At 45.1% G+C, this 20,820-nt stretch overlaps 2 protein-coding genes across 3 annotated transcripts in view; both read left to right on the top strand.

Moving 5' to 3' along the window:
- LOC144162553 (receptor-type tyrosine-protein phosphatase kappa-like) overlaps positions 1–20,820 on the top strand; it is a 616,238-nt gene that overhangs the window by 456,001 nt on the left and 139,417 nt on the right. The gene's annotated exons all lie outside the window — the stretch shown is intronic.
- Positions 1–20,820, top strand: part of LOC144162554 (protein sidekick homolog) — a 92,794-nt gene that overhangs the window by 49,288 nt on the left and 22,686 nt on the right. The window contains exons 10-12 of the mRNA XM_077693143.1: positions 3,464–3,647; positions 3,716–3,786; positions 17,886–18,120. Of these exons, the coding sequence (XP_077549269.1) occupies positions 3,464–3,647; positions 3,716–3,786; positions 17,886–18,120 (490 nt within the window). The remainder of the gene's footprint in view (positions 1–3,463; positions 3,648–3,715; positions 3,787–17,885; positions 18,121–20,820) is intronic.

The raw sequence follows: 20,820 nt of genomic DNA, 5'->3' as shown, positions 1-20,820 counted from the left end.
AACAAGGCCATGGGGCTAAAAATATACCATGAAAAATCTGAAGTAACGAGAAATATACATGCCAAAAAGGCCCCCTTCAGCGTAGGAAACGAAACGCTAGAACAAAAAACAGAATATAACTACCTCGGAGAGATGGTTAGTACTGACCCATACCATGAGAGAGAAATCCGGCGCAGAATAGGTATGGGCTGGAGTGCTTTCGGCAAGCACTCCAAAATAATGAAAACTAACCTACCTCTATCACTCAAAAAAAACACACAACCAGTGCATACTGCCGGTTAGGACGTACGGAGCTGAAACTTGGCGCCTTACTTAATAACTAGAATGCAAACTTAGGTCGCCTCGACGGGCCATGGAACGAATAATGTTATGAGCAACACTCAGGGACGGGAAAGGAGTCACCTAACTAGAATAGAAGATATAGTTAAAAACGTGAAATGGACTTGGGCGATGTAGTGAGACGAACCGACAACCGGAGGATAATTAGGGTAAAAGAGTGGATACCAAGAGGAGGGTCTAGAAGAGGGGAAGGCCATTATTCGATGGAGGGATGAAATAAAGAAACTCAGGGGTAAACTCGGGGCTCGAGTAGCGCAAGAAAGGAGTGATTAGAGGTCAATGGGAGAGTCCTTCGTCCTGCAGTGGACCTGAGTAGACTGATGCTCATGATGATGATGCTCGCCGATGATAGTATTTTATGAGAGAAATTCAATGGTTTTAAAGCAAAGCTTTAGGTGCAACTAGAACTGCTGTAAATCGTTGCACAAATGTTTTCAGGGACCCTGGTGGAATGCAATCATCTACCGAGATTGAATTTTCTTTTAAAAAACCAAGGGCCATGTCATGGGCTGCGTGGGGAGATTTCTTGTCGATTTCTGGTATACTGGGATCAAACTCCTAAATCAAGGTGTTCGAATATATTCAGGCGTTTTATAAATCGTGTGAAACATTTCTGCGCTGTCCTCAATGAAACAAATTTCGCAATGAACTGAGATTTTCAGGTAATTAGGGGCCAGGTTACAAGTCATGTGCGGTACTTTAGAAAAATACCGATCAAAAGGGTTGAAATTGCTAGGTGCCATGTTCCATCGCAATATTAAAACTAACCACAACACCTAATTGTAGTTCTGAGGCGATAAAGGGATTGGTATGAATGGTGCCCGGTTAATGTTTCTGACGCCGGGTTCAGTACGCTCTTTGAAGAAATTGGTCGATCCGCATTCCCGCCCTGTTTGCAGGGGTTACACAAATAGCGTAGCCTGCTATTTCGTACAGATTTAGGGACGAAACGGTATGGCCTGCACTCTAAATTGTTATGCCCATGCAGTGTTTTACCACTCTTTTGCAAGAACTAAGTGCGGCATGAAGTTGATTTCACAAGTCATGGGGGGCCCGTCCTCTTTGATGTCCAGGCAAAGTTAAAACTCGTGGCTTGATTGTTACCTTTCAACAAAGATACTGCTCTGATGAGTCCAAAGCATTATACGCATATTTTGCGTCGCGCGTAGGTTGTTTCCCAGGTGTTGTGGAAGAACTCATTGTGGCACGAAGTTTAAGCTTGCCGAGATCCTGTCCATGTTACCGGAGTTGTACGGGCAAAGTTCAAGGTGCGCGACAGATCTGTATTTTTTGAAAAAATTGGTAGCGCGAGCGATCAATTGAAAGCATTTAACCGTTATTAAATTTTTTCATGGTGACCAGGAATAACTAACTGTGACAATGTGTTTATACTTCGTGGGAAAGGTGGCGGTGTCATCCCTGAAGCATAGGCAATGTTTCAGCTTTGTGGGCAATGTTTGCATGTATTCTTCCCAGGGGCCCTTCTAGAACCGGTGGTACTGGACATGGATGCATTCTAACCTCAGTCCCAGCAACAAAATTTCCTCTAGTTTTCTTTTACTATTAGTTTGTCACAACTAATTTTGGAAACTAGTGGATGAATGTGATTTCAAAGAAACAAAATGGGTTAGATCGACCCCATATGGTTCACTCCGAAATATAGTCCCAAAATTAAATAGTGGGAGCGCTTGTAGGAAGGGGTTGGTACAGAGTGAGACCTGTCTCCGCAAGGTCTGTATCTTCGTGGGTCTTCGACCTGTGAAAGTCCACTCTTGCGTTTGTGTGTCTATAATGTGTTTGAAAGAACAGAAAATGATGGGTGTCCGCTGCTACGCATTTTGCAAAATTTAGCTCTCTTTTCAGATTAAATCCGAGACCTACTGATTGTACACCTTCCAAAGACCATTATGGCATAATGTTTTAGCTGATATATTAACACAGAACCTATATGTATACCAAACTTGTCTATGCCGAACTTCTTGAACGGTACCCTTTGTAGCGTACATACCATACTGGTATTATGAGAGCTCGTGCGGGGCCTTCACAAAACATACGCACCTGAAGTCCATCCTGAACGCTGCTCTAATACTGGGCAATTTAGCGCTTTTGGTTTCGCAGCTGTTAACATTATGTATCTTTCCTAAGTGTCCTCACATCGACTAAAATAATGGTGACAGTGGTTATCGCGTTCCGAAACCTGCAGTTTTGAGAACAACTTTGATGCCTTACAACATCAAAGCTTCCTACATGACAAAGTATGTGAAGAGGACAACATGTGCGAGCAGACGACTGTACCTGTTTCGATGCTAGATTCCTTTGGCTAATATCGCAGCGGGTTCTGTGCAAGTTTTCATTTTAGTGAACTCATACTAAACCCCTGCCTAACGATACTTGTGTGCTGTGTTGCTGATTGGGTCGCTTCAAGGCCCATTTATAATAACCACACAGCCCAAGTGCAGCAACTACAGCTTGAGAAACGTAGTAAAAATCAACAACCTTTTTGGGCATTTTCCGCAATAGAGACAGAGACCACAGTGACATTGATTATTTGGTCGTGTGTGTAGAGGATTGGACGCATGCTATACCCACCCTGACAGCTAGCGTGGTGAACATTTTCTGCTGGTAGTATTCATTCTACGCACGAGAAAAAGGTAAACTATGCACCTGATACGCTCGTTAATTTACGTCGCGCTCTCCACTGACCAGAGGGCATTTTCCCATTGGCATGAATGTCATACAATTGTTTTTATTCCCGTTGTAAAAATGCGTTTTCGCTGTTAGTCATTTTCAGTCACATTGAAAATTAGAAGGCCTGGGGGTAACGGACATTTGATTATCAAAGAGGCACGAAAAGGTTCGGCCCCACGCTTTTAATGGTTGGTTGTGAATATAGGACCTTCATGACAAAGAGCTTTCAAATATTACCAGGTGCGAAACTATTTTAACGACATTGGTCAACGGGCCAGCAAATGACATAGAAGGGTCACAACCGCCTGACTACCGAAACCTTTGAAACTGCTGAATGGTGAATGGATTGAACTTTGCCTATGTATACTCGACACTTGCACTGGCCTAATTTTATTGCCTGCAAGATGGCTCAAAGGTCATTCTTATATGTTCTCAGGTGGCTAACGAAACTTGGAGTACCCAGAACGTGACAGCGTTGCCGAACAAACAAGTGTACAACCACACACTGAGGGGGCTGAAAAGTGGGACGTACTACCAGGTTCGCGTTTTGGTCGTGGATGCAGATGGAAACTACAGAGAGCGTGATGCCGCTGTTGAGAGGTTCCGGACTGCCTGCGGGTGTAAGTAGCCCTAGTGGATAAACAAGGTTCTTGAAGCTGAGAAATATTTATTGTTTTTGTTTTTTCAGCCCCCAAAATGGCACCCCAGCACGTCACAATTGACAACAGCAGCACCTCTGAGATCGTGGTCAAGTGGAAAGTGAGTGTCTTAAAACAGCAAAAATGCATCTGGTCGTTTCAGTGCCAGCCATCTTTGTATCCTAGAAGACCATTCAACGTCAAAATTACCCAGCCATCAGCGTATCGGGCCCACATTTTTATTAACATGAGCTAATGAACTGTATCCTTGGGGCCTTCTCGGGCCCTTTCCCCTTCTAAGATTACTTCCATGAAAAAGCCAACACCAGAGGGCAGATCTTCATAAACCCTTACTGCTAATTTCAAAAAAGCTTTAAACCTTCCTGCATGGGTTTAAATTATTTTATGTAAGTGTGCTTATGGCAGACCAGAAAACACGTTTATTAGAATTCCCTAACATGGCTTAAACGTAGACATTTTCCAGCAAAAATTTGATGTATTATTCGGTGAGCATTCGAGAAGGTATACGAGGGGGGAACTGGGAAGACTAAACTCCGCAATATTAGAGCGACACTTATTTTGGCTTCACTAATAGCGGTGTCGTAAACAGAAGGCACTGCAAGAAAGCTAACTTTACACTATACCAGCGCACACGATAATGATGATAAAACAAGCAAGGAACGCTTTCCGTAGTCGAAATCGAAACTGGGTCCCCCGCGTATTAAGCCGACTTCTTTATCCGATTTCGACATCATCGCATTCCGGTCGCTCAGGATTTCCTTTTGTTGCTTGCAGTTTTGTTGAAGTGCAGTTTGGCAGTTTGAGTTTCGGTAAAAGATGAGGGTCTAACGACGATGATAGGTTGGGGAGGGAAGCTCAGGTATTTCATTGCGGCTTCATTTGTTGTCGGCTCAGCTTTGACTTTGACTCGCAGGCACCTGGCACCTTGGTCCTTAATATTTGGACTTTGACCGTCAGGTGGTGGGCACTTTCACTTTGAAGCTTTCACTTTTGCCCATCGCCATTTCCTTTTGGCACGCAAAAAGGCTCCGCGGTTAAACCATCATCGTCGTTATACGGAGGCTTCTGATTATAGTTGTGTTGAAAAAACATTTTATCTACGTATGTACGACATGCTAGGAAGACGCCGCAACCTAGAACGCCTTTGTCTGATCTAGGATGGGCGCCACAGCTGATTACAAGTAAACTTTCATTAAGCATGCTGAGATGATCAAAACTGGCAATTTGGTTGTCGACAAAATAAACAATTCAATCTAATACAGGTCTTTATGTACAGTATGTCAAGTTCGCAAGGAAATATTTTAAAAGCTTGTACTAGATCCGCGAAGCAACTACAACGTCTCATCCCCGCACCAGCCCATCTACACACCCGCTTCACAGTTTTACTGCAAAGCTGTCTACAGGCACGTTACGCTGAAGTTTGCTGCACAAGCAGCAGCGCGATATTTCATATCCTGATGGTTCAGAGCTTCATTTTTACTGTATAAGAAAAACCTTGCCATCTCCACTATGAAACCTGGAGAGGGGCGAAGGGATGCGGTTTATACCTGTATTCAAAGATTGTAAGTCCCTCTATTGCCACACGGCGCGCGCTGATATAAGCGACTTCCGAATTACCAAGGTGGAACAGAAAGAAAATTCTAAACAGAGAACTGCAAATTTTAAAGCTAAAGCGAGTACAGGGCGAAATAGAAGCAAATAAGCAAGCGCCAACGATAAACGAATGTCCTGGTGAGTTCATTTAGTACGCGTTTTTGAACATGGAGATGAAATTTTCCAGCGCGAGGCGTTGGAAAACGAGTTTTCTGGTGTTTTAGTACCGTGACCACATAAGAATACGACGACGAACGACAACATGAGACTCCGACAGCCCGAGCCCCTAAGGTGCTGCGCCACTAAAAGATGTCATGCTCATTCCGACCTCCGTTCGTAACATTTATTTACGTGTGCGTCGCCACCCAGACTGAGATACCAACCGATTATCCCGACTGAAGCCACGTTTGCCCACACATTGGAGGCTTTTGCTAATGGAACAAAAGCCAAAACAAATGAAACGTTTTAGCGGTGCAAGTGACAAGGCGCCAGTCGCTGATATTGTAGCCGACCAATCAGGTTGTAGGTAATGAAAAAGGCAAGGGGAAATCGATGCATTCATCACGCCTGTCTTTCTTTTGCGCCTTGTCTCAGTGTCAGCCCCGTGCATTGTTGGCCCTGCACGCTGCAGGCAAGAAGGGCCGAGAAATCGCCACTCCTTTGTCGATGCCCTGGCGTGGGCTACAGGCAACTTTGTTAGAAGAAGTGCTGCGCTCAGAGCGGCCTCTGTCCAGTACGGGGTTCCTATTGGCGGTGAGCGCGACCACGAGCGGCGCTGCGAAGCGCGCCTCCGTGACGTCGGCTTAGGGATTCTCGCATTTGTCGTCTGCTTCACTCGGGCTCGCTCTCCCTGCTGTTCCTTTGCGCTCGCTTGACGTTTGCTGCTTGTCCGCCCCAGATTTTGCGCGTGCGTACGTTTTAAATGCACAGCATTTCAGTAACTCACGATGTCACCCGCGTTGGCGTCCGTAGTCCGCATCGCTCCCCCTACACTACATAAAAAGAAACATCCCCCTCGCGAGGGGCACGATCAAATGCAGAGCATTTCTGCGGGGGGGCTCGCCTGCAAGTCGTATGGATTACGTATTGGTTGTTGTTGTTGTAATTGTTGTCTTCCAGCGTAGACATTGTCGATGAAGTCGATGGTGAAACGTGCCGTGAACCCCCTGCCGCGGCTATGACGCAACGTGGAGCGGCTATGACGCAACACAATCCAACACAATCCACTTTATTCCAATCCAAATCCAAGCCAATCCAATCGAATCCAATCCAATGCCCCTCGCGAGAGAGTGTTATAGCGCCGAAATCGCCACCACGCGAACGCGTGATGCTGACGTCACGATCACGCCACAGATGTTAGCGACCGCAGCGCGCGCGAACGACATATGTGGTTTAAGCGCGAACCGACCGCGGCGAGAGAGCGCGATGAGAGCGCCCCACCTGTTCTTGCGCGCGAACCTAACGCGGCGAGAGAGGGTGTTGCGCACGTCCCCACCTGTTGTGCGCCCGAACCGAACGCGGCGAGAGAGGGCGTTGCGAGCGGAGAGAAGGCGAGGAGGACGCGGGGGAGAGGGCGCACCTCTGGCCGACGGTTGAATGAGTCAAGGATATAACCTTCCGTTCTGTGTCGGCTTGTGGCTCAGTTGGTAGAGTACCGTGCACCTTGCGTTCCGCCCGCAGAGTCGTAGGATCGAAACCTGGCGCCGGCAAGTATTTATATAGTGTAGGGGGAGCGATGCGGACGCGGACTACGGACGCCAACGCGGGTGACATCGTGAGTTACTAAAATGCTCTGCATTTAAAAAATATTACCAGCGCCAGGTTTCGAACCAACGACTCTGCGGGCGGAACGCAAGGTACATGGTACTCTACCCACTGCACCACAAAGCCGACACAGAATGGAAGATTACGAACACGCCTTATATCCTTGACTCATTCAACCGTCGGCCACAGGTGCGCCTTCTCCCCCGCGTCCTCCTCGGCTTCTCTCCGCTCCCAACGCCATCTCTCGCCGCGTTCGGTTCGGGCGCACAACAGGTGGGGACGTGCGCAACACCCTCTCTCGCCGCGTTGGGTTCGCGCTGATCACCAGTCGGTTCGCGCGCAAGAACAGGTGGGGGCGCTCGCATCGCGCTCTCTCGCCGCGGTCGGTTCGCGCTTAAACGATATGTCGTTCGCGCGTGCTCCGGTCGCTAACATCTGTGGCGTGATCGTGCCGTCAACATCAGGCGTTCGTGTGGTGGCGCGATTTTGGCGCTATAACACTCTCTCGCGAGGGGCATTGGATTGGATTCGATTGGATTGGATTGTATTGGTTAGGATTTGGATTGGATTTGATTAAAGTGGATTGTGTTGGATTGTGTTGCGTCATAGCCGCGCCACGTTGCGTCATAGCCGCTCCACGTTGCGTCATAGCCGCGGCAGGGGGTTCACGGCACGTTTCACGTTTCACCGGCGACTTCATCGACAATGTCTACGCTGGAAGACAACAATTAAAACAACAACCAATACGTAATCCATACGACTTGCAGGCGCACCCCCCGCGGAAATGCTCTGCATTTGATCGTGCCCCTCGCGAGGGGGATGTTTTCTCTTACGACATTTAATAACAGGACGCGGTTACAAAAACGCCACCAGAATAATAAATGCAGCTACGCATATGTGTAAGTTACGGCGCCTTGATTTCACGAGGTGTGTATGTGTGTGTGTCGGTGTGTGTATCGGTGTGCATCACCACCGAGGTGTACAGGAGATTTTAAAAGCCCTGAATACAGCGCCGAAAACAAAGCGATTGCGCTCGCTCATGAGGTTGAAGCGGTAACGATGAGACAATACGGAGTGGGAAGCAGTCGATTCTTTGGCGAAGGAAAGGCTTCGAGGAGCAAATCCTGTGGTCCTAATTTATCATAATAATAGACTTAAAATCGCATAAACTAGCTGAAGACGTTAGTTAAAGTATAGTTTTGGATACCGCTAGGGAAGAAAGATTGCCGGCGTCACCCTTTTCCTTGCGAAGCCGGTCCTGTGCGTAGCGCGAAGAGTCGGAGCTGGCCGTCAGCTTCTGTATTAAGAAATCTTTCGAGCAAAGGAAATAGCCAGCTGCTAGTAAGCGACAACAGCGAAAATGCAAACCCAAAACGAATTCCAGGCCTTCGGGGCTGTCGGCTTTGGCAGAATGCATTACGATTCGCGGTAATCGCATGTAAGGTAAAACTCAACCTTGCCGAACGCTCGAAAGTATTGCATCACATCCCTTTACGTTGTCATGGCATGAAGCTATGCCGACATGCACTCTTGGCCGCAAAAACTGTAGGTTGAGTTCCAAATAACCCACTGTGTGTATATGCGTGTGCTGGTTTTATACCAGGCTTCTAAACAGAATTGAAGTTAATTGAGCAAAACGACTCACGTTTACGGTAAACATTTAGTAACGCTGTTTTTTCAGACCTGGAGGGATATTTCGGTACATTTCCCGAAGCCATATCTTCATAATATTCAGATATGCATTGTAGTAAAGCTCCCCTTTAGAGGAGGAGGACCAAGAGAAGGAGAAAACATTATTTAACAGGCAAGCAAAATCTAGCTGGTTAGTAGGTGGGCTCCTTAGTCCAGGACAAAAGAGGAAGAATAGTTTTCTTTAATTCATAGAATGTCATCCCAAGTAAACCAGAATTTGTTCTTTACGCCTTGAAGGGTTGGAAACCAACAAATGGGACATGTTCATCTGTATCGATTCTTGTTATGTATGCACGTATACTATTCATTGTGTTTGTTAGCGAGTATATGAAGCCTTCAGCACCGTAATCATGTCATAACTGTTCGGCTTGAGAGTCAGTTCATTATGATAACCGTGGTTGCTACAGAAATTCGGAGCACAAAAGCCGCCTTCGAGTACAACGTTGTCTGAGGCGCGATCGCGGTGCCGTAGCACAAACCTTCTCATTGTATTTGCATGTGAATAAACAACGCACGCTGGGGATATGCCCCTTCTTGCAAGCAGCCATAACGAAAGCCAATTTGCGAAGAATGGAGTGTAGCCTGAGGAAAATATTTAGCACGATTTTTAACACGCTCTTTAACACGATTTAACAGAAAAAGTTAACCCGATCTTTGTGAACATTCCAAAATCCTCAAAACTACAAATAAGACGTTTGTGACAACGCAAAAAAAATAATTTCGTTGGGCACAAAAAAAAACCCATTCATCTGATACAAGTCAAAAACGACGAAAGAAATAGAAGACAGCCGCTTTATTTTCTGCTGTGCCATGCGCTTGTAGGGGACCGCTGCTTGGTACATAGCATTAGACTGTTGAGTCTTCATCAGAGCATCTCAAAAATAATGTAGGGAAGCCTGCACATTCTGAATACTTATTGAGGAGGTCTGAGCGGTAAACCGCGCGAATCAGCTAGAAAGGACAAGTTACACACGACCTTTTGACCGATGCTCTGAAGAAAGTTGTTCCCTCTCTCCTCGTATTTGCAAACTTGTGGGTGATACAGCTTGCAATTATTAAGATGTGTCAGAAGCTGGCAAAAAGAACTGAATTACTGGAAATACGCTTTTTAATGCACTAAACCATCAAGCGGGCGACTTCTAGCACTGGCACTGCTGTTTCTTACAAGCGGAGTGTAGCAGACGACAGCGGTGCGAATCCATAAGCCGACGTCAGAGCCAGGGGGCGCCACTCAAACAACTCACCGCCAATAGCAGGGCAAACCGTATGCGAGCATGGAGTGCATGCGCGGCGGAAAAAAAACGAGTGCGAGGGCTCAAGGCCACGAAGGGAAAGGGAGTGGCGGGGTCACTTGCGGCGACATGCACCATGACCACGTGTTTTTGACGTAGTTGGCGAGCTACGAAAGCAAATTTGAAAATTTTTATAGCGCATTGGGCAATGGTACACGGAGCAACGCTGCAGGGCAACACAGTCATCGATGGACTCAGTGCGTCTGAATAGTTTGATATCGTCAGCGTGGATAAGAAAAGAACACTTTTTAATTCCGGCTAACACATCCTCTGCGTGAATGGAGAACAAAGGAGGACCCAACAAAGGAGGGCACACCACTAGTTGATCTATACATAGAGGACGTCTTCCCATCAGCTTAACGAAACTGAAGCGATTGCTTAGATAACTACCCAGCAATGCCACGAGTGGTGTATCAATACCCGGCTGCAAAAGCTTATCAATTAATAACGCTTGCCAGACATCAAATGCTTTGCTCAGGTCACCTTAGAAAACGTCCAACTGGCCTCTCTCGGAAACTGTCGCCGAGGCCTGCTCCATGAAGCAGGCGAGATTAGTTGTTGTCGACCTTTCTGATATAAAACCATGCTTTTTACGTGTTCGAAAATGCTGTGCAGAATTTGACAATATCTTGTGCAGCGATGTCTCAAAAAGCTTGCAGGCAGCACAAGGGAGAGAAACTGCTCTATAGTTTTTTTGCAGCAGATTTGGTGCCTGATTTGAAATGGCCGTCAGCGACAAATTTTCCACTGGCGAAGGAACATGTTTGCTTTTAGGCAGTGATGGATATCCCAGTTGAAACAGGAACAAAAATGCTGCTGAATGTTTTTAAAATAGCAGCAGCTATCCAGTCCGGGTCACAAGACAGGGGCTGTTTAATGCGCCGTAGACTCTCAAGAACCAACTGCTCGTCTAATAGTACTAAGCTTTCAACATTACGTTTATTTCACTGTCATCGCGCTCGCCATATGTAGTAATTCATTGCGGCGCAAAATGGTTGGCGACATCAAGAACGTCTTCCACAGAGGAATCAACAAGACGGATGTGCTCATATGAGTGTTTGTTACGGTATAGAATATATCTCCAAAATGTTGCATGCTGGGAATTTAGGCTGCTCTGAGCAGAATCCGAATAGGAGCGCTGGTCCCGCTCATAAAGACTTTTACATATTTTACGGTAAGAGGGGAAGTCCTCTTTGCATTCATCAAGCCCGGCTATCTTATATTGTCTGTGGCAGGGGTCTCTTAATCTACAGGCGGTACAAAGTTCATTAGAGAAACAGAAGGGGTGTTTTGAATGGCAGGGTTTGCAGTAGCAGATAAACTGATTCATGCCGCTTTTGGCTATTTCAGTGAACAGCTCGACCTGCGCTTTGCAATCAGTGAGTTCTTCAATTTCTAACCAATCAAATGAAGAAAAAAGTTAAACGAGCTAATGTAATCACAACAGGCATAACACTAGGGAGAGAATTCATTATTCTTCAGTGATGCACTGCAACTCTGAATCGAGACGGCAGCAGAAACTAAAAATGGAGGATGAAGGTTGTCGGGCTTGACAAAAAAGATATGAGACTACGATACTCGCGCGTTTTGAATGTCTGAAAAGCAAATATCTAAGATATTTTCAGAGCTGTATTTTATATTATTCAGTTTCAGCATAGATGTGAAGTCAAAGAAGCCTAAAATCATACTGGATTTCTGCTGTACGTAACAATTGTAGTGTTGATGGGTAATATTCTCCGATTGCTCGCCAGGTGTATTGAAATCCCGCAGAATGATATGCTGGTGATTCGGGTGTGATGAGCAAACTTCTTCTATAGATGTATGGAGCTTACTAAACAAAGAAATAGCAACATCATGGGGAATATAAAACGCCCCTATTAAAAGCTTTTCGCTCCCAGTCAGACGAATTTCCAGCCAGACAGACTCGTTGTCGCCCTCAGGTTAATGACGCCGCATAAATTGAAGTGCACTATCGACCGCAACGAACACCCCCCTTCCCTTTTGTTTAACCCTAGAAAAGTCCCTATCTTTACAATTTGTTGGAACATAATCGTATGAGCTAAGAACACCACAAAGCCAGGTTTCAGAAACAACCGTAATAGAAAATTTTGAAGAAATCACATTTGAAAAGAATTCAGACGCATTGAAGCGAAGGCTTTGGTGCCAAGCATTCAACGGAAGGGATTGTAAAGACAGCCCTTGGGCCAGAAGCAAGCACCAGACGCTGGAAAGAGCCCTCGTCGACAGTCACAAAGAAAGAAGCGTCGAAGGTGTACTTAGTTTTCAGCCTCTGGCAAGTCATAGGTACGACCTGCACAGTCGACAAGTACTTCGTCAGTTGAGCTGAGGTGGTGCAGGGTGACAGTTTGACATAAGACCTTTATCGGATGTTTTGAACGCTGGATGAGAGCGATTCGGCACGAATCAGACGCACCCACACACACTGCACTCCCGCTTCCTTTGTCAGGGCCGAGTCATCGCAAGGCTCCTCGGCGGACACAGCAGTTGGCAAAGGACAAGGCGCAGAGGTTGCAAGTGCTGTGGTCAGCTGCTCCAGCATTGAATGAGAAGTTGTTCAGCCTGTTTTCGCCACAATGGGGGCGAGCGATGAATGGAGCCCACGCTGCGTGCTAGGGGTCGTCGACGCCCCATTGAGCTCTGCTGTGGAAGCGGGAGCGGGAGTAGGGGGACGCAGGCCGTTCGGGAGGTACGGGGACCGGCCCGCGGTAGCCGCTCCTGTCGAGGGCTGCGAACGTCTGCCGCAGCCACGCGAACCTCCGCCCGTGGCCACGCAGCCACGCGAAAGCACGTGCGTTCTCACTACCCAGGCGGTCGTTTGCCTCTCTCAATTTTGCGACATCGTCCGTCAAAAAAGACAGTCCCTCGAGGGCGTTGCATTTCGCGGGGTTCGCTGCCTCTCCTCCAAGGTCGTGCAGTCGGGCAGCGCCGTCCTATTGTTGCGAGCACGGGTGAATGCGTGGGCTATCTTGGCCGTACTTATCGCTAGGACTACCCGCACCCTCCGTCGCCGAGCAGACGCATAGATTGCACAGAAAGGGCCGCTCACCAATCTTCAAAGCTTGCAGCTCCATGCGCAGTGCGCACACTTCTTGCATGACGTGATAATAATATTAATAATATAAATGATAATAATAATAATAATAATAATAATAATAATAAGAAGAAGAAGAAGAAGAAGAAGAAGAAGAAGAACAACAACAACAACAACAAGAAGAAGAAGCATACCAACAACAACAACAACATAACATATTAACAATCAATGAATCAACCTTTATTAAAGTGCCCAGGAACAGCCGAAGCCTTCGTTCTGGCGCACTGAGAAGGAACAAAAAGGCCGCATTGAAATAAATCAGCGGCTTACACATAAACAGAGAGGAAAAAAGGTGGGTGAGTGAAGGACAAATAACTGGAATACTACAGAGAATAAAATTAAAAGTGGTATCCAAACTACAATACACGACGAACAGATACTGTAAATTATAGTACATTGCAAAAACACATCGTTCATTGACCATAGCAATAGGATGAAGCATCAATTACACAAAAATGTACGAAACAAAGTACAGGAAATATTTGTAACTATTTACAGAAAGTGATAAGTTATAGAAACATTTGTTACTGTGGCCTGCCTGGGCAACTTAAAAATATGTATGCAGAGTTGACTACAGAAGTGTGTCGTAGTACATACAACGATTACGCCCGCAGCACCAACATCATATACGAACAAATGAGAACAAACTCTGTGAAAACAACGCACGCATGAGGAAAATCACTGAATAACACGAGTACTTTCGAAATGAAGTTAGCGCGTCATGGCTAGCAGCCCGGCAAAAAACCCCCCAAAGGGACGGCAAAAAATATCAAGTTCCCCGGAGTGAAGGTTATATAGGCGTTGCAGTCTATCAAGAGGAGAACATCTGCTAAGTTGTGCAGCTGTCTGGAAAGCGTGGTTAAGCCTTGTTGCATTTTTCGGGACACGAAAACCGATTTCTGCAAGCAGTTACGGGCATGAAATTGTACCATGAAGCAGTTTGTATAAAAAAAGAAGGTCTGAACGGGTTCGCCGGTAATAATCAATCAATAAAAACAATCAATCAATCAATCAACCTTTATTTTCGGTGCCCAGGAACAACCCTAAGGTCTTGGTGCTGGCACACCATATACAAAACATTAATAAAAGAAACGTAGAACAGCACGGCACAACACACAAAATCCTCGAGATGACAGAAAAAATAAAGTAAAAATACTTACAGAAATTCAGAAAAAAGCAAAAAAAAAAACAGTGTTGCAAGCTATGGCCCTCGGCCAGCGAAACGTTCAAGGCACTTGAGAAAAGGAAATATACAACAAAATACACAGTGCATATGATAGAGACGGAGTGTACATATAAAACGAGAGTTTAGATTTCTGAAAAGTTACAATGCAATAAAGTATTAGCGTAAAACGAGTGATGCGTAAAACGAGACACACAACAAACATAGCAACACGTTTGACAGAAAAATAGCGAAAAAACAATGGCAGGAGTATAGACATAAATGGTCAGACCAACAAATCGCAGACATAATAAAAATGACGAATGAATCAACCAATTAATTGTTTAATAGTGTGTCCAGGAACGATGTGCTGGTGCGGAAAGAAGACTGCATATCTCAGAAAAATATAGAAAATAGCATTGTTTAGTCTGAACGAGAATGAGACACTTTGAGATAAACACACGCCGACACACGCACATGACCCGCGCACATATGCAAACAAGGCAAGGCAACAAGACATGATGGAAACCCTGTACACTGAAACGTGTAAACCGGAAAAAGTTATTAGCTAAAAATCCCGCCACAATGAAGGCATAAAACTTACATACACAAGTGAATCATCGAAACAATTAGCATACATACATAGACAAACCTAACCCCGGCAGCATAAAGTGTGTGAGTTAAAGTTACATACTAGGGCAAGCAAACTACTCCTGGTTTGTCAAGCTACGCAGTTCCTTACAATAATAATAATAATAATAATAATAATAATAATACTATTCAATCAATCAATCAACCTTTATTTTCGGTGCCCAGGAACAACCCAAGGGTCTTGGTACTGGTACACCATATACAAAACATACATAAAAACAAACTAAAAACAAGACAACACAACACACAAAACCATATGCATGACAGAAACAATAAAGTAAAAATAGTTACAGAAATCTCAGAAAGCAAAACAGCAAAAAAAGAAATAGGAGGCCTAGCATTGCAAGCCATGACACTCGGGAAGCGAAACGTTCAAGGCACGTGAAAAATAGAAAATACAAGTAAATACTCACTGAACATGACAGATATAGGTTATACGCATAAAACGAAGGTTTTATAACAAAATGTTAGGAAGTTTCAACATGGAAAGAAGAAGTTCAGCATTACAAGCACTGACACTCAAACCTACAGAAATCCAAGCAAGGAAAAACCAGGAAAAGTGAAAAACAAACAAGCAAAAACATGATTTGCTAAAATAAATACGGCACATAAATTTGGAATGACATAAAGGCACTTAAACTACAACAGTTTTCAAGTCATTAGAGAACAAAGAGAAAGAGCTCGGGAATATATCAAGACGATCGGAATATTCATTATATGCACATTGTATTCTGCAGATGCACGAGCGTCTTCTACTTAAAGCATCTGTTCTAAAAGTTCCAAATGTTCGGAAACGTTTGTTCGGCAAGTTGACATTGATAAGTGTAACGAAGTCGTCAAACATAATCTCCCCATGAATAAGTTTATAAAGAAAGATAATATCAGCTCACATTCGTCGACACAAAGGCAGGAAGACTTTTCAGAAAAGGCACACTGCCGTTTGCGTCTTCTTGCACATGACGGAAGCGGTGCTTAAAGATAAAAAGGGACTTATTTTGAACCCTTTCGATACGGTCACTATTGGACTTGCAAGTTCCATTCCAAACAACAGAAACGTATTCGAGAAGAGGTAAGCAGAGAGCCGAATACAACTTTTAGAAAGGAAGAGGACCTTTCAACTCTCTATAATAGTTGCAAACAGCACCCAGACATCGAAGAGAGCGACGGGTAATTTGTGTAACGTGGAAAGAGAAAGTCAGAGAAGAATCAAATAGTACTCCCAAGTCTCGAATTTCGGTCACCCTCGGCAATGCAGTGCTTGAAATTTTATAAGACTATTGCAGCTGTTGAGTTTTGTACTATAGGAGACAACTTTCGTTTATGAGGGGTTCAAAATTATGTCCTTTGTGGTGCGCCAACGCTGGAATGACGCGATATCAGCCTGAAAATAATTACAGTCGTGAATATTACGCACTTCTCTGAAGATTTTCATATCATCAGCATACAACAAAAAAGAATAATTTTTAATTGCATAAGCAACATCGTTAATGAAAATGGAAAAAAGAAGGGGACCCAAAATGGAGCCCTGGGGTACACCACTGGTTGCTTTATACCTAAATGGAGTTTGACCGTTAACACTTACATAGCAATATCGCTGCTGGAGATAGCAATGTATAAGGCCACCAAACAAGCGTGGACATCTAACAGGATGAGCTTGCAAGCAGTAACGAGTGGATGACTACATCAAACCCCTTGCTCATGTCACAGTAGACCAAATCAAGCTGGCTTTTACCAACAATTACTGGGACAGCCTGCTCCATGAATGTATGTATGTATGTATGTATGTATGTATGTATGTATGTATGTATGTATGTATGTATGTATGTATGTATGTATGTATGTATGTATGTATGTATGTATGTATGTATTATGTTGTACGTACGTACGTGTGCACGTATGTGCGTAAAGTATTATAATTACCCCATTCAATGACGAATTTTTCCGCGTTCGCGGTGCGATGGGTGGCGACAAAGGACAGACAGCTTCACAACTTTGCGAATATTCTGGAAAACGATATCCATGTCAAGTCCTTGATAGGATGCGACCACTACCTCTGCACAGTCGCAATAATAATTGATGCGGCAGCATTCCTGTGGTAAACTACACAATACTGTGATTGCAGCATAGCCATACGCAGCCACTGCACTCACATAACACACCAATGTACAAGAACTTGAAAATTTGAACTTCTCCCAGATTTAACCTCAGAACTGCCGCCTCTGGTGTCCCTATGTGTTATGGTTTGGGTGAGGACGTATCCGGCGAATGACCTGGACTGTAGGCACCACGCTTGGCGTTTTATTGATTTCGGTGGGTGGCTGGACAAACTAATCAGTACGTTTCAAAGAATATCCTGCTATCTCAAACCCACCAGCTGGTGCTGATACACCAAAGGCAGCAGAGGTTTGCTACCGACCCAGGAAGAGTAAGTGCGAACGGATTAGGCTGACAGTAAAATTTCGAGCGAAAAATGTGTAAGTGTTTTCTAACATGTACGCTACATATACTAGACACTGTGGCGCTCCAGCGCAGCTCAGCCTACATCGCACCACAGGCGAGACGTATGCCGACTACAGGGGCCCCCGCCGTAGACGTGTCACCAAGTGTCGCGCCTGAGCAGGCATAATGTGCAACACGGCTATCGTGTTCAATGGTTCATAAACACCACATCAAAAGAGTTGGTCACCCAGGTACCTCTTCTGGGAGAAATTATAACTGTTCAGTTTGTTTTGATTGGTCATGTGCGTTGTTGCCACTGCCTCGCCGCCCCAGGCTATCGTATCTGTGTTCGAAACGAACACAACTTTTTTTTTGCGGAGCACAACTGGGCTCAAATGAACAATAATTTCTACAGGAACTTCTCTCGATTCTTCACTGCGTGACAGTTTCATCACGTTTATATTGGCAATTCGTTTTTGTTTTACTGCTTGCAGAACCCAGGTCGCGAACAATGGTCCTGCTGGAGCGTCAGCGTCATCCTCGAAGCGGATGGGGTGTATGAGAAAAATAAGGAATTTAACCTCACACAGTCCGGGTTCACGTCCGTGGAGGAGGACCGCATCCCAGTGAAGCCGTACACCCGTGCAATCATCCGTTTGAAACTGAGAACGCCCAACAACAAGTACAGCCCATGGACCCAGAAGTACAACGTCACCTCGGCAGAAGCCGGTAACGTTATACTTATGGTGGGAGAGGAGACAACAGCTCGCTAAGGTCGAAGAATTTTTTCGGACAAAACAAGTGCTGCGCTGCTAAACAAAGATAATCAATAATGAGTCTTTAGGGAACCAGAATTACATTAGGGAGTTTAGCATAGCGTTACCGTGTTTACGTTACCATTTACCGTGTTAGCGAGAGTGTATTGCGCATGCGCGAGAGTTGCCGTGAACGGTAACTTACCGGCACAGGCTTTACCGTCGCCAGCGAGCTCCCTGAGCAGACGAAGTGTACCGTCACGTACTGATTGCAGCAAATGCAGTGCGCTCACCGGTTTATGCTTGATACAGCCGAAAAACGTAATCTCAGTTGATGCTGATTATTACGTGTTTCTTGTTAAATTATACTCAGGAAAGCGACAGACAACTATTTTTATCAGACAGGCGAGCAAAAAATGCCTTCCTTACACGTGCTAAGCCTTGCCCGCCTCAAACAGTTCAGATACGTTTGTGAGCTTCCAAAGTGCTTTTAGGCCTCCGAAATTGTGCTGTGCAAGGTAGTGTAGGTTATTGGGTAATTAATACGACATATTTTACTAATTTCTTGCGTAAATATTTAGCGCGTTGGCGAATTCTATTGTACCTTGATGTTAACTCTGCTCAGTAGATGGCGCCAGCAACATATTTTCTTTATAAAGCTCTACAAGTGGTGGCTACGGTATTCTCAAAACGACTACAGTTAGTAGAGAGTTTTAGCTGACCGTTTTTGACGCTCCGCTATGCGCCCGACGTACCGCGCAGCACAACCGGAGCGTCAGCAGCAGAAAGGCTTTTAGCTAAGCGATAACCGTATCTCCTTCGACGGGGAATGATTCACGTGACTGGTCGCTTCGCGTGCACGTGTAAACCAAAACTTCATCCTAAAGGAAACAAAAGAATTGGTATTTGGTCGCCCAAACAGCAAAATACCGCGTTTCTTGGCCTCATTTAACCTTTTTTGTATAATGTAGTCGCTGTCATGGTATATTTTTTCTAAATAACAAACAATAGGCCGATATACTTTGGAATAGCCAAGCCAAGGCTTTCTTTCTCGGCGCTGTACTGAAGCAGCCCCGCGCTTCGGTCGACGAATTTTTCGCGTCCGGTTTAAAGCTCGTTGAGGTGTGTGGCACCATTGCCTATTCGGAAGCGCTTTTCCGGCTTCGTCGATCGTGTTTCAACTGAAGAAACGGAGTTCGCCTTAGCGCGCTCGCATCGCGGGGGCAGCCATGTTAAAATTCCGCACGGTAGCGTAAGCTGCCGCGACGGTCCGCTAAGAGGCCCCGGTTAGCGGAGCGGGGCCCCGCTCCGGTATCGCCGGTAGCGCGCTAGGGCGCTACGCATGCGCAATGGCGCTCCCGCTTGCTATCGGAGCGGAGCGTACCGTCAGAAACGGTCAGCTAAAACTCTCTAGTGTTAATGCTTCACCCGAAAATTGAAATATTCAAGTTTCTTTAAACGAATGTAAATAGATATGAGCAACAAGATTATGCGTGATTTGATTTGAGAATAATTAATCAGATGTCACTACCTTCGCCACGGTGGCCGGAATACGCAAACCGCAAACGGAGTGCTAAAACGTGTCCTACCGTTTTCAGCGGTAAACGGAAACTCCGTCTTCCGGTAACACGGTAAACGGTAACGCAAACACGGTAACGATATGCTATAACCGCCTATTCAGAGCCAAGTACGACTTTCCGTACGTAGTGCGGCCACTAGTTGGTCATCAACAGTTCTTTTCCACGACATTTATCTGCGCGTACGCTTGCAGGAGACGCCATTACTTTTGGTGACTTGTGGTTGTCGGAATCGTCGCTTTTGACGGATGCCAGAGAAACGCCGGGCCAAAGTCCAAATCATATAGTTTTTTAGTAAGTATACTAGAGAGCCAACTTACCCCGAGAATCCATGTCGTCGTGGAGGGTAATGGTAAGACCACAGCTTCAAGCTAGGGCTTGGCACAATTGGATTCCTAAGCGGCTTTGGGGATTTGCTTTCTTCACTACGCATTAACTCGCCTACGAGCTACGAGGTACGCAATCCTCCCTGTTCGATGATTGAACTAACGCTTCGACCGGGGTCCGGTTGAAACGTTAGTTCAATCATCGTTTTCATACGTGTGTCTTCTCTCTCGTGTATTGCTGAAACCAACCAAATCCCGGAACTTATTCATCGCCATATATATATATATATATATGTATATATATATATATATATATATATATATATATATATATATATATATATATATATATATATATATATATATATATATATATATATATATAAATATATATATATATATATATATATATAGTAGTCTAGCCATACCCCTATGCCTTCTTTGTCGTTGTAGACTGCCGGCATTTCTTTCTGTATTTCCTAACGAGCCCCTCATTTCCAAACCCTGTTATCTTGCAAAAGCTTAGCGAGGGCCTCGGTTCTGGCAGCCTTGATGCCATGGTAGCATAAGAGGGTTTCCCGCCAGTTACCCGCTTATGACAGGCTGTAGACGTTCGCGTCACGCCCGGGCTGTAGACGTTCGCGTCATTCCCCTATGCCTTCTTTGGCGTTGTAGACTGTCGGCATTTCTTTCTATATATATATATAGGAAATGAGGGGCTCATTGAAAATAAGACAGCCCTCGCTATGATTATATATATATATATATATA

This window comes from Haemaphysalis longicornis, unplaced genomic scaffold, assembly GCF_048455015.1.
Source record: "Haemaphysalis longicornis isolate Haplotype H1 unplaced genomic scaffold, Haemaphysalis longicornis Haplotype H1 scaffold_12, whole genome shotgun sequence".
Lineage (NCBI taxonomy): Eukaryota > Metazoa > Arthropoda > Arachnida > Ixodida > Ixodidae > Haemaphysalis > Haemaphysalis longicornis.
The sequence above is the reverse complement of the archived record's forward strand: the minus strand, read 5'-3'. Positions and strand labels throughout refer to the sequence as shown.